Here is a 14163-nt window from a genome sequence, read left to right on the forward strand (position 1 = left end):
CTCTGTGGCTTCACTCTGTGGCTTCACCCTGCGGCCTGGGCTAGCCCCCTGCCCCCAACCAGGCGACACCGCCCTAGAACATCTCTCAACCCTGGAAAGCGCCTAATTACTGTCCCATTCTCCAGGTATGGAAACTGAGGCACAGGGAGGTCAGTGTCTAGCCAGGCACAGCAAAACGGGCAGCTGGCTTAACCCGAACAACCAATGACAGAGTATTTGGGCTGAAAACTCTCCAACCTGTGGATGCATTTTTTTAAAAAAGTAAATGCCAACAGTTAAATATTGGGACAGTCCATATAAAAATCCACATCCCTGTCTCTGGAAAACTGCCAAATTAGGACTGACAGCCCCCAGCGCCACATCCCTTTCTGGCATTGCCCCCAGCTGGTCCCTTTGTGGCCCCCAAGGCTACACACCTCAGCTCTCCACCCTTGCACACTTTCACTGTCGATAACCCTGAAGCCACTGCTTTGAAGAACACGTATTTACTGAGCGCCTGTTGGGTACAGCGGCATGTGAGAGACCCAGTCTTGTGGGTCTGCTCTTGTGGAGCTGATACCCTACCAGGAGGCCCTGGATTTGAAGGTTCCGGCCCCATCTGAGCCCGAGGATACTCAGGCCAGGGCCTTACCTTCTCTGAGCCTCAGCTTCCTCAACTGTGAAATGGGTCTAAAGCATAAAACCAAAACCAGCCAAAGACCAGGCATGGGATACCAAGAAGTATACAGTTGGCATGGATGGAGTATATTGTCAGTGTAGGAATACTCAGCTGATATGGATGTATACAGTAGGTATGGGGGTACTGCCAGCATGGGGTATATGGCCCACATGGAGGTATACAATTCGGGGTGTTTAATCAGTGTGGGGTGTACAGTAGGGGTGGCGGTATGCAGCTGGTGTGAGGGTACACAGCACAGCATTCCCAGTCAGCTGGCTACACCCCCTACACCAACCATCCACCCCTGCGCCAGCTGTATACTCTCTTGATCATGTGCCTGTTCAAACTGCATCTCCTAACAGCCCTTGGGGCCAGTTGTATACTTCATAGTACAACCAGCTCTACAGGTGACATGGCATGTTACAGTCGGCGTCAGGGTGTAGTCAGCAGGAAGAGATATCCAGTGTGAAGCATACAGCCAGCATGGGGTTATAAGAGAACAGTTGGTGCTCAATAATCGTACCTGCTGCCTCAGAGTCAGGCACCCCCTGATGGGACTCTGGTCACCGACTCAGCTTGTGCCTAGAGAAATGTCACACCACCCCCGCAGTGGCTTCTAGCTGTGGAGGCCCCACCTACCCCCTGGCCCACAGGCTTCAGCAAACAGGCGAGGCCCAAGGCTCCAAGCCATGCCCTTGGGTGACCAGGCCACCCAAAGTAGCCCTGTAGTTGTCACAGTCCCTGCCAGCCCAAAGGCTGGTTGGTCCCACCCCGCCCAGTGCAAGCAGTGCCCAGGCCACAGCCTCTCTCTTCCCAGATACGCTAGGTCCCCTGGGGACACTCTTGCAAACTCCGGCCTTCAGCCACCAGCTCCGCCCAGATGATGCTCAAATATGGGTCCCTGGGGAGGGCCTCACTCCTGAGCAGCACGACCCTGTGACACCTGCCCCCCAGCACCATACACGGGGGTCTCATGGGCACCTCCGACTCAGCATGACCACATCGAGCCCCCATTGTCCCCCAAGCTGCTCTGTCCTCCTGAGTGCTCAGGCTGGAAACCTGGGACACGTCTCTCTTTGCTTCACATCAGCTTTGCCTTCAGAATCTATTCAGGATCCAACCACTCTCACCCCGTTTGGCTCCCACCCTTGTCACACGGCTGTCGTCTCCTGCCTGGACAGCGCAGGTGCCTCCACCCTGGTGTCTCAGCTCCCACACTTGTCCCCCACTGTCCACTCCCCCACAGGGGCCAGAGGAGCCTGTGGACACCTGAATCAGGGCACTCCCTCCTCTGCCCCGAACCCTCTATGGCTCCCATAAGCCCAAATCCTCACCATTCCCACAAGGCCCTGCCTGCTCTACCCTGTCCCCTCCTCCCTGCCTTCACGCCTCCCACTCTCCCCTTTCCTTGCTCTGTTCCAGCCTCACTGGCACCCTGGTTATACTGTAGGTTATACTGGTTACACTGTATACTGTTTTTTAAACTTTTTCACATTTATTAAAGGTTTTGACCATGAGGGCTTCATAAAATGTCAAGAAATTCTATTTGCCATCTAACCGTCTACTTCTAAATAGGGGACAAACACTAGTATAGCAACTGTTTTAACGTGGAAAATTTTTTAAATTTTTTGAGAAAAGAATGAGGCATATATATATTTATTTCAACCCCCAAAATATTCCAGCAAAAAAATCGGGGGAGTTTGGGCTGGGTCTCCTTCAATGGGCATCTGTTGCCCAGGAGGATGGTGGACTTGCCCTCACCCAGGCCACCACCGGCCCATGTCCCCCCGATTAGACTATAAACTCACCAGACACAGTCTCACCTCAGGACCTTTGCTCTGGCTGTTCCCTCTCCCCGGAAAGCTCTTCCCTGAGACAGCCATTTGGCTCTACCTCCTGCAAGCTCAAACGTCACCTCCTCAGAGAGGCTTTCTCTGACCATCCTGTCTAAAACAGCACCCTTGAGGGGAAGAGGTTAAGGATCCTCCTGCCAATGAAGGGACACGGGCTCGAGCCCTGGTCTGGGAAGATCCCACATGCTGTGGAGCAACTAAGCCCGTGCGCTACAACTACTGAGCCTGTGCTCTAGAGCCCACGTGCCACATCTACTGAGCCCGCGAGCTACAACTACTGAGCCCGCAAGCCTGGAGCCCGTGCTCGGCAACGAGAGAAGCCACCACAATAAGAAGCCCACGCACCATAACAAAGAGTAGCTCCCGCTCGCCGCAACTAGAGAAAGCCTGCGCACAGCAGCGAAGACCCAGTGCAGGCAAAAATAAAAATAAATAATTTTTAAAAATAAAATAAAACAGCACCCTTTCCCCCTTCTCTCCTGTTACCCTATTTTATTTTGTTTCTGACTCATTTACACATTGACTATTGTCTGCCCCCATGTCTGTTTGCTGCACAAGGGCAGGGATTTATGTCTGTTTTGTTCATAACTTTGCCCCCAGCGCCCAGCATAGCATCTGGCACAAGACAGGCACTCAGTCAGAGTTTGTTAAATGAATAACCATGATATATAATCCATGTATAATACAGCTAAAACTGAAAATAAAAATGCAGCTTTGAGTTTTCCAGGTGCACGTATTTAAAAAATTAATTTTCGAATTTTATACCTATAAGAATTGAATACATGATAAATGTGGAATTTCCAGTTGGCAGGGAAAGGATAAGTCAGTCAGTAGCCTTGACTGTTCATCTGGAAGAAGATAAAGTTAACTCCACTCCCACCACATAGCAAAACAAATTCCACGTGGATTAATCATGCAAATATATAAAACTCAAAACTATGACGAGTAGGATGGGAAAACACAAGAGCATATTTCTACCATCTGATAGCAGGTGAGACAGGTAAGGTGGGTGGGGGAAGAGAGAAAGGAGTGCCGGAAGTTTCTTACGTCGGCCAAACTGGCAGTGGGAACCATCAGATAAGAACAGCTGGGGCTGGGACTTCCCTGGCAGTCCAGCGGTTAAGAACCAAGGAATATCTTTCAGACACCGGCGCAGAGCTCTTTACAATACGGGTGATCCTATCAACAACCCATTTTAGGGAATTGCCTGGCGGTCCAGTGGTTAGGACTCAGCTCTTTCACTGCCGAGGGCCCAGGTTCAATCCCTGGTCGGGGATCTAAGATCCCACAAGCCGCACGGTGCAGCCAAAACACATGAATTTTACAGTGGAGGAAACCGAGGCTCACGGAGAGGAAGTGGCTCCCCCAGTCACCAAGCAACAAGTGGTCAGTCCCTACTCCAGTTTTGATGAATTAGTGGGAGCCACTGAGGGTGTCTGAACAGCAGCATGATGAGGCCGGGCTGGGGAGGGGAAGACACATGGGGAAGTTTCAGACAGCTCTCAGGGAAATTGGTGGCATTGGATGGGACAGATGGGCTATGGCCTTCCTGTGTGGACTTGAGTTATCCCTCTTTGAGATGGAACTAAAGAAGCAGAGAGGCACCTAGTGTAGCCTTGGCTCAGGGCATTGCCTTGTGGGTGGCTCAGGAAATATAAGAGGGAACAATGGTACTGTCATCTGATGGGTTCCATTAACTCATTTTAACATTAGCCAAGTGGGGACGGAGGGAGGGGCAAGGCAAATACTAATGGTTTGATAATTGAGCCTGAGGATGGAAACTTGCTGAATCTTTGCAAAAATGCTGCAAAATAATAACAGTGGAATGCCCCAGTGCCTCCATATTTCTGACCCGTTTACTGTGTGCCAGGCACTTTTCTAAAATGTTACACGGTTTACCTCAGCTCACCCTTATAGCAACTTTGTGAGGTTGATCCCATCATTACCCCCATTTGACAGATGCAGAAACTGAGGCCCAGAGAGAAACACATGCTGGTGGCCACAAAGATGGTGAGCAACAGAGCTGGGCCACCCAGCTCCTGAGTTAGTGTTTTCTATGGCTGCTGTAAGTAATTAACACCAACTTGGTGGTTCAAAACACAAATTTATTATCTTATGGTTCTAGAGATCAGATGTTCAAAAGAAGATAAAGTTAGGCTAAAATCAGGGTGCTGGCCGGGCTGCGTTTCCTTGCCTATTCCAGCTTCTAGAAGCCTCCCTCATTCCTCGACTCGTGGCCTCCTCCTCCATCCTCAAAGCCAGCATTCTCATTAAGCCCACATCTGCTTCCATTGCTACATCTTCTCCTCTGACTCCCCTGCCTCCCTCTTTTCTTCTTTGTGGCCACACCGCGTGGCATGCAGGATCTTAGTTCCCTGACCAAGGATCGAACACACGCCCCCTGCGGTGGAAGCGCAGAGACTTAACCACTGGACAGCCAGGGAAGTCCCCCTCTTTTCTTTATAAGGACCCTTGTCCTTGGGGCCACCTGGATAATCCAGAATAATCTCCCCATCTCATGATCCTAAATTTAGTCCCATCTGCAAAGTGCCTTATGCGTGTATGGTAACATATTCATAGGTTGCAGGAACTAGGACATGGACGTCTTTTGGGGGGACCATTATCCTGCCTACCACAGCGTCTTTTTTTTTTAAGATTTTGTTTTTCTTTTGACATGGACCATTTTTAAAGTCTTTATTGAACTTGGTACAATATTGCTTCTGTTTTATGTTTTGGTTTTCTGGCTGCAAAGCATGTGGGATCTTAGCTCCCCGACCAGGGATCGAACCCACACCCCCTGCACTGGAAGGTGAAGTCTTAACCACTGGACAGCCAGGGAAGTCCCTACCACGGTGTCTTAACCATTTAGGCCAGGGGTTGACAAACCATCCGTCCCCTGTGGGGCAAATCCATCCACCATGCTTTCATATGGCTCAGCACTAGGAATGGTCTTTCCATTAAGTGGCTGAAAAACATCAAAGGAAGACTATTTTGTCACGTGAAACTCAAATGTCAGTGGCTATAAATCAAGTTTGCTTGGCACACAGCCAGCTCATTCGTTTTCATATTGGTTTTTTTTTTAAATAAATTTATTTTGTTTATTTTTGGCTGCATCGGGTCTTCATTGCTGTGCCCGGGCTTTCTCTAACTGTGGCAAGCAGGGGCTACTCTTCATTGCCGTGCACGTGCTTCTCATTGCGGTGGCTTCTCTTGTTGCAGAGCACGGGCTCTAAGCACGCGGGCTTCAGTAGCTGTGGCACGAGGGCTCAGTAATTGTGGCTCGCGGGCTCTAGAGAGCAGGCTCAATGGTTGTGGCGCACGGGTTTAGTTGCTCTGTGGTTTGTGGGATCTTCTCAGACCAGGGCTCGAACCCGTGTCCCCTGCAAGGGCAGGCGGATTCTTAACCACTGCACCACCAGGGAAGTCCCCGTTTTCATATTGTTGATGGCTGCTTGCTTTCATGTTGTCTGTGGTCTATGGCAGACTCGAGTAGCAGGCATAGATTGTATGTGAAAATATTGACTCTCTGGCCCTTTACAGAAGTTCGCTGCCCCCTGGTCTCTAAGCCATCAACCCACACGTGTTGAGCCCAAGTCTGTGCCAGCACGTTTCATGTGCTCTGCTTATAACAACCGGCAGTGGTAAAGGCATGTCATCCATTCCCGGTAATGTGGGTGGGGAAATTGACAAGCCCTTTCCCTCTCCAGGCTAATGTTTTCCTGTGTGGAGAATGGGACTCATCCTTGCATTTACTGGTAGCTGTTGCCAGGGCTTGGTGCTCAAAAAGCACTTAGCACAGGTCTGGGGTACGAGGCTTTAAGGAATGGTAACCAGGGGAATTCCCTGGTGGTCCAGTGGTTGGGACTCGCTTTCACTGCCGAGGGCTCGGGTGTGATCCCTGGTCAGGGAACTAAGATCCCGCAAGCCACGGCACAGCCAAAAGAAAACAAAAAAAATAAGAAAAAAAAAGTGCTAACCAGGAGCACGGTACCATTTGACAGAGGGGGCAAACTGAGGCCACGCGCTCAGACCACGTAGCTAGTGAGGGATGGAGCTCTGAATCAAACCAAGGTCCCTCTGGCTCCAACCCAGGCCTTTTGTGGGCAGATACTGGCAGAGGCAGAGCTAAAGATGTGACAGTGGTGGGAGAGAAGGCATGGGAAAGTCGGACCGTTAGACCAGGATCGGGGAGGGGAGGCGGCCGTTGGGTCCCAGCCTTGCTGAGTACGAAGGCCGGCCCACCGGGTTCAGTGGGTGTAGGAGATAAGGAAACAGATACAGGCTACCCAGTCACAATGCTCGTGCCAGGACATCAAGTGCCACCCAGTCTGAGGCTTCTGGATACAGGCCAAGTCCCCAAAGCCTACAACAGCCAAAGGCCTCGCCCATGCAGCCAGGCCAGCTCACCACTGCCTTCCCAGAAATCTCTGCCTGGGTAATAGGCATCCCAGCTGCCCAGAAAAATCCCTTTGACAAAAGGTTGGGGTAGGAAAGCTAGAAGTGATTCTACTGGCCACCATGATAGGACCAAAGATAGAGCACCTGCTGTGTGCCGGGCACCAAAGCAGTTATTTCCTTCTAGGAATCCATTTTATCCTTTCAACGAGGCTCTGAGGACAGATGGCACAATGAAGAAATGGAGGCACAGAGATGCTTTGTGACTTGTCTGAAATCACACAGCCGGCAGGAGCTGAGATTTTGAACTCTGGTCCTGACACCATGCTCTCTTTTTTTTTTTTTTCCAAAAATTTTTTCAATTGTTTTTGGTAGCACTGCGAGGCTTGTGGGATCTTAGTTCCCTGACCAGGGATCGAACCCAGGCCCTCCCTTGGCAGTGAAAGCGCAGAGTCCTAACCACTGGACTGCCAGGGAATTCTCTCAATTTTTATTTTTTATTGGAGTATAGCTGATTAACAATGTTGTGTTAGTTTCAGGTGTACAGCGGAATGATTCCATTATACATATACACCTATCTATTCTTTTTCAAATTCTTTTCCCATTTAGGTTATTACACGGTACTGAGCAGAGTTCCTTGTTGGTTATCTATACCATGCTCTTGAAATGTGTGCTCTGTGAATAACTCCGATTAACTAAGCATTTACTGTAGACCCAGCTCTGAGCTAAGTGCTATACCCACATGAGTTCACTGAACCCTTGAGGCAGCCCCGAGAGGGAGCTGATACTGTCATTAACCCCATTTTCTGGATGGAGAAATTGAGGCTCAGATATGCAAAAGGTACAGATATGAAAGGTTCAGGGATACTAAAGGTCTCTGCAAGTACAGAGCTAGAAGAACGGAGCTGGGACTGGAACGGAGCCAATCCTGGGTTCCAGAACCTGGCTGAGAGTCAGAACTCTGCTTAACTTTTTTGTAGATGTGTTCATTTATTTAGCACCTTGCTACAAGGCGATTCATGTCCCTTGACTAGCGCTATCACCTCTGGTCTGGTTTCCTGGCTTCTGCCATTGCACCCCAGAAAGGCCAGGGGGTACCTGTGAACCCCTGAGTCAGGCTAGGTCCCTCCTCTGCTCAGAACTCAATGACTCCCACCTCTCTCAGAACAGAAGCCCAGGGAATTCCCTGGCAGTCCAGTGGTCCAGTGGTTAGGACTCTGCACTTTCACTGCCCAGGTTCAATCCCTGGTGGGGGAACAAAGATTCTGTAAGCCACGTGGCACGGCCAAAAAAAAAAAGAAAAAGAACAGAAGCCCAAGTCCTCCCATGATCCACAAAGCCCTGTACACTCTGCCCATCCCCTCTCTGCCCCCACCTCCTCCCATTCTACCCCCTTGATCTCTCCACTCCAGCCACACGCGCCTCTTGGCTGCTCCTCAAACACACCAGACACGCTCCAGCCCCAGGGCCTTTGCACATGCCTTGCCCACTGCCTGAAACATTCTATACAGCTCCCTCTCTCACTCCTCTGGTCACCTCAGGATGACCTTCTCTGATCCTGTTTGAAATTTTAAACCCTGCTTCCAGGCCCTATAGATCACGCCTATCCCTCCCTGCTGCTTAACTTTTCTCCAGAGCGCCTTCTCTGATATTGTGAGAATTTTCCCCATTCATCTTAGTATCTTGTCTGGGTTCCTTTCTACAATTTCAGCTTGACAAGTGCTGGATCTCCAGGGTCTAGGACAGAACCTGGCACATGGTACCTGCACAATAAACGTTTGCTGAAGGAAGTTATGAATGAACTTGCTTATGTTAAGTAAACTGTATGCTTATCAAGACTAAAACAAAAAAAAACTTCAGGCAGGACAAGCCTTTGGACTAAGAAAAATTCCTCTCCCTCTCACCCCTGGCCCAGAGCCCTCACTTCCTCTCCCTGGGGGCAGTTCCTCTCACTGGTTTCCCTTCTAGACACTGTCCACAGGGCACATACCTAAGCAGATTTCTAGATGTTTATCCCTCATCCCCCCTGTTTTGTTACCTGTTCCTCACTTTGCTATTTCACAAACTAACATAATTAGACATTGTTTTGCAACTGCAAGGCTCTTCATCTCACAAGGGAACATAGTAGCCCCCCCTAGGAACAGTACCCTTTCTCATTAAACCAGCCTGAGGAGCTTAAAAAAGATACAGATGCCACACATACACACAGAAATAAATAGTCTAAGCTCTGGAAAGAGTCTTCTTGGCTGTCTTACCTCTGGGGTGAGGACAGCTAGCTGAGGGTATGTGAAGGGTTCTTTCACTTGGAAAGCTAAAATCTTCTATGCGGTTGAGGGCTTATTTTTAATTTTCAGCCCCTACCCCCAGCCCAGCAGAGAGAATATATTACTTTTGTTATAAAAGAACTTCAAATTTTGTTTTAAAATAATCCTCCCTGGGAATTCCCTGGTGGTCCAGGGGTTAGGACTTGGCACTTCCACTGCCGTGGCCCAGGTTCAATCCCTGGTGGGGGAACTAAGATCCCGCAAGCTGCGTGGTGTGGTCAAAATAAATAATAATTATAACTATTATTATTATTCTCCCATTGGGGATTGACTGGGAAGGGGCAGGAGAGAACTTTCTGGAGTGATGAGAAGGTTCTTACAACAGATCTACAAATTGTTTCTAAGGGCCAGGTATTAAAAATTGTAAGCTTTCTGGTTCAAATGTCATCTCTATCACATATTCTTCTAAGAACGCTTTAAAAATACAAGAGCCATTCTTAGTCCATTGGCTTTACAAAAACAGGCCACAGTGTGACAATGTAATAACAATACCTTGTACTACTGAGCTATACCCTTAAAAATGGTTTAGATGGTAAATTTTATGTTATGTATTTTACCACAAAAATTTAAAAAAATATATTAATAACGATAGGCGCTCGGGCTTCCCTGGTGGCACAGTGGTTAAGAATCCGCCTGCCAATGCAGGAGATACGGGTTCGAGCCCTGGTCGGGTAAGATCCCACATGCCGCTGAGCAATGAAGCCCGTGCGCCACAACTACTGAGCCTGCATGCCTAGAGCCCGTGCTCCGCAACAAGAAAAGCCACCACAATGAGAAGCCCATGCACTGCAAGGAAGAGTAGCCCCCGCTCGCTACAACTAAAGAAAGCCCGAGTGCAGCAACGAAGACCAAACGCAGCCAAAAAGAGAAAAACAAATACCGTATGCAGCCAAAAATAAAATAAAATAAATAAAAACAAAAAAATAAAAACAAAATAATGATAGGTCCTCTTTGAGCATGAGGGGATTCAGGAAGCTGGTAATATTTTTTACCTGATCTAGATACTGGTTACCTCATACATTTAGAATCTATACCCTTTGACGTATGAATTTTCTACTTCAATAAAAACTTTAGGGAGTTCTCTGGTGGCCTAGTGGTTAGGATTTGGTGCTGTCACTGCTATGGCCCAGATTTGATCCCTGGTCGGGGAACTGAGATCCTGCAAGCTACACGGCAGGGCCAAAATATATTAAATAAATAAAATGAAATTTCATCTTAAAAAAAATGTTTAAAATACTCCGCTTGATTGGTTTGATATAAGAGGGTCCACCCACAAATGCACAGCTTAATGCAACCATCAGCAAAGATTGAGGAGGGTTTCCAGGTGCTGATGTGAGAAAGGGATCATCTCTGACATATATTAAGAAAAAGAAAAAAAAAAAGCAACATGATGTGAAACAAACACCTTTTCATTCAACAAAAATTTGTTGAGCACCTACTATGTGCTATGTGCCAGGCACTGTGGATACACCTTCAAACCAAACAGACATGCCTTCTTGCCTCATGAAGCTAGTACTCTAGGGATTTGCTGACATTTTTGTAAAAGGGGAAAAAAGCCACTAAATAAAGAATATGTATATAATTGCATGCAAAGGTCTAAGGCCTAGACTTTGTTTGGAAGAAAACACAAGATGTTGTAATACTGATGCATCCCAAGAATGAAGTGTGATGTTGGGAGAGGGAGCAAGAGGGAGAGTTTTCATAATAAAGCTTGTTATCGTTTGTTTTTTGAAGCATGTGAATGTATTATCTCTTCCCCTGCAAAAGTTACAATTAACAATACCCTCTTCCACAATATTTTTAACAATTCAGATGCCAGAGCCCTACTGCTGGCTGAGTTGAACTCTCTAGCGAATGAGCCATGGAATCTGCTTTTAAAACAAGCACCATGACTTTTTTCCCAGACCCCGAACCCCATCAGAGTCTATTGTTTTAGGTTCTAGAATCTTTTTCCATACTGCTCATGCCAAGAGTGGGCTGGGAAGGATGGCAGTGCCCCTTGCTGACATCCGTCGGGGCCGGGAGCCATTTCCTGGCTTCCTCAGAGACGCTGCCTTCCTCTAGATATGGTGTCTGATAGGGAAGCAGCTTTCTGTCCTGCCCAATCTTGTCCAAGTATGTGCCTCAACAGATAGGGCTGCTTCTCCAGCAGCTCATGGAAAAATCCATGTCCCCAGTATCACCAGTCCCAGAGCCCTCCTGAGCACGTACAGCTTACCAGGCACTGTGCAGAACACTTCCCACCAGCCAGTACAGTCTGCCCAGCCCTACAGATGAGGATACAGAGTCTCAGAGAGGTCACCAACTCACACATGGCCACACAGCTTGTATGTATCAGAACCAACCAGGATTTGAGCCTATGTCTGTCTGATATCACCCACTAAATTCACAATGACTGATGGGAAGGCACTGGGGTACAGGGGAGGATTTGTGAGCCACTCTTTCCAAACCACACTGTTCCCAAAGGAAATCTTGTTATCTGATTTCACAGGGCAGAGCAAGGGCCCTAGGTTTTTGGTTCTGATGAGAATGGACTACTTACAAACTAAGCAAGACACCACCACCCCCCGCCCACTCTGAGGATTCAAGCCATGTGGCCCCTCTGGAGGAGGTGAGGGCCTGGCTGCAAGACCCAGCTGAAGTCTCCATCTCACACTCTCCAGCCTCACAGAGAGAAATAATTAAGCAACTGTGTGGTTTGTTTGCTGTTCCCTCTGCCACATTTTGCTTAAATCTTCCCACGGCTGGCTCAACCTCCAGCCCTTGGTCACCTAAAATAATCCCAGATGATCCTCCCCCCACCACACACACACACACACACACACACACACACACACACACTCCTACCTAAAATTACGTATTTATTCAAGAATTTTTCCACTCTGTTGACTGCTGTGTTCTCCGTGTCTAGACACTGCCTGAAGGATGCTCAATACATATTTGTCGATGGAATGTGCTTCTAGTGCCCAGCACAAGGTCTGTTAGGCACATAGGTCCCCTGCCTCCTGTGTGTTCCTGGCAAGACCATGCATGGCTGGCTCCCTCTGGCCAAATTCAAGGCTGGGTGAATCATATCATTGTCCACTCTGCCCCCAGGCTTGCCTCAGGGAGACCAGAGATCAGGTGCTGCCCACAGGCAGGCAGGACCCCAGGCAGAGAATCCCAGATCAGAGACAGCCAGCCACACCGAAGGGACGCACAGCACGGGCAGCCACAGGGTCTGGGGCTTGGGCCAAAACCAAGAGCAAGTGGGCCCCTCAGGAGGTCTGGGCTGGCAGCTTCAAGCAGAGAGGGGAGAGGCTGTGCAGTTGCCAGGCCCTTGGCTGGGCTGGGCAGGGAGAGTCCAGCCTCCCCTATCTGTCTCTCTTTGCAGCCTCTGAAGGCCACAGTCCCTGGGGGGAGGGAGGCACAGCTCTAGCCAGCTCGTTTTTCTTGATTATTTTTGAGCGGTTTCCGGCCCCCTCCCCAAGGCCCTTCGGTCTCAGAGTTTCCAGGAAGTTTCAGACACACAAGGAGGGGTGGCAGAGCCCCTTGAGCCCAAGGCAGTGCCACGTGGGCCGTGTGCCCACCTGAGCCCTGGGGACCCAAAATGGAGGAGAAAAGAGAAACTGAGGACCGCACACCCCTCCGTGGAACCCTGGGAAGGGAAGCTCTGCAGGGCGTGGGTGGGGAGGAAGCCTCAACTTTGCCCCATCCCATAGGCCCAGAGGCCGCCCTCAGAGGTTCGCGGGAGGGGGTCCCGTCGCTGGGACCCCTCGAAATGGGAGCGAGCGCCCCCGGGGGAAAGTTTCTCAATTGTTTCCTGTTTCCTTCCTGTCCCTTCGCCGGTGGCGCCCTTGTTTCCGCCCTTCCCAGACGGCGGGCGAGACCCGATCGCCTCCCACCCCAGCACTGGGTCTGCCTAGTCTTGCCTCAGTTTCCCCATCTGGCCGAAAGCCCGGAACGGCTACTTCTAAGGGAGTGTGAGCAGGAGGAAGAAGTGGATAAAGGGAATTGGAAGAGGAGGATTTGGGGAGGTTGGGGCCCTGGTCCTTTTCCGAGCCCCGGTCGCCGTGCCTCCCCTCCCCCGCCCTGCATCGAGCTGCCCAGATAACGGGACCTCCCCGGGCGGAGCATGCGCCGTGTGTCCCGGCCCATCAGCCGGAGGGGGAGCAGGGGCTCCCGAGAAGGGATGCAGGGCGACCTGGCGGGAGCAGGTGGGTGTGGGCTCGGCGCAGAGCAGGATGCAAGGCCGGGAAGCAGGAGGCCCCCAGCTGCAGCGCGGCTGTTTAAGATCTCGGATGTCTCCCCCCACCAAGGCCCCCGAACTCAGCAGAGGCGGCCGCGGGCCAGAGGCGGCTCCTACCGTAGGCTCCGTCCTTCCGCTCGTCCACCATGGCCGCGGCGGGCGGGGAGGGGAGTCTGAGCCAGCGCGACCCCAGCCCAGCCCGGCAGGGCGAGAGGCTCCGCGGGCTGCAGCGCCCCGCCCCGGGTCCGGGCCCGCCCCTCGCACCTGGTCATCCCCTCGCGACCCCACCAATGGGAGTCCCGAGCGGGTGGGGGCGGGACCCAGGGGCGGGGTCGAGCTCGGGAAGGGGTGGAGCCCCAACCTTTGTTTCCTATCTGGGTTCTCGAGAGACCCTCTAGGTTCGTTTAGTGGGCAAGGAGCAGTCGTCATTCATTAAATCTATCCATCCACTCATTCGCCACATAGATATTGAGTGTCGACTGTGTGCGAGTGAACAGACAAAAAGATGCTATTTTTCATTCATCAGATTGGCAAGAATTTTAGAGTTTGGTAACATCAAGCGGGGTGAGCTTATGCTGTGGGTCAGAATGTTCTCTGACAGAAAGATTAAATCCAAACCGTGTTCACCCTATATGATTCCTCTCTGCCACTGATCCTGGAGAAACCATATGCACGGCGAGTACGTGCCAAAAGGTGTTACCTGCA

At 50.3% G+C, this 14163-nt stretch overlaps 1 protein-coding gene and 1 non-coding gene across 2 annotated transcripts in view; one reads left to right on the forward strand and one right to left on the reverse strand.

Annotated features, from left to right (window-relative positions):
• SLC44A2 (solute carrier family 44 member 2 (CTL2 blood group)) overlaps window positions 1-13706 on the reverse strand; it is a 28257-nt gene extending 14551 nt beyond the window's left edge. The window contains exon 1 of the mRNA XM_024745782.1: window positions 13576-13706. Within this exon, the coding sequence (XP_024601550.1) occupies window positions 13576-13606 (31 nt within the window). The 5' untranslated portion in view covers window positions 13607-13706. The remainder of the gene's footprint in view (window positions 1-13575) is intronic.
• On the forward strand, window positions 9349-9420 carry TRNAG-UCC (transfer RNA glycine (anticodon UCC)). Its single transcript has one exon. It is a non-coding gene; the product is annotated as a tRNA-Gly (tRNA).
• Window positions 13707-14163: the final 457 nt, after the last annotated feature.

Source organism: Neophocaena asiaeorientalis, unplaced genomic scaffold, assembly GCF_003031525.2.
Source record: "Neophocaena asiaeorientalis asiaeorientalis breed wild unplaced genomic scaffold, Neophocaena_asiaeorientalis_V1.1 scaffold357, whole genome shotgun sequence".
Lineage (NCBI taxonomy): Eukaryota > Metazoa > Chordata > Mammalia > Artiodactyla > Phocoenidae > Neophocaena > Neophocaena asiaeorientalis.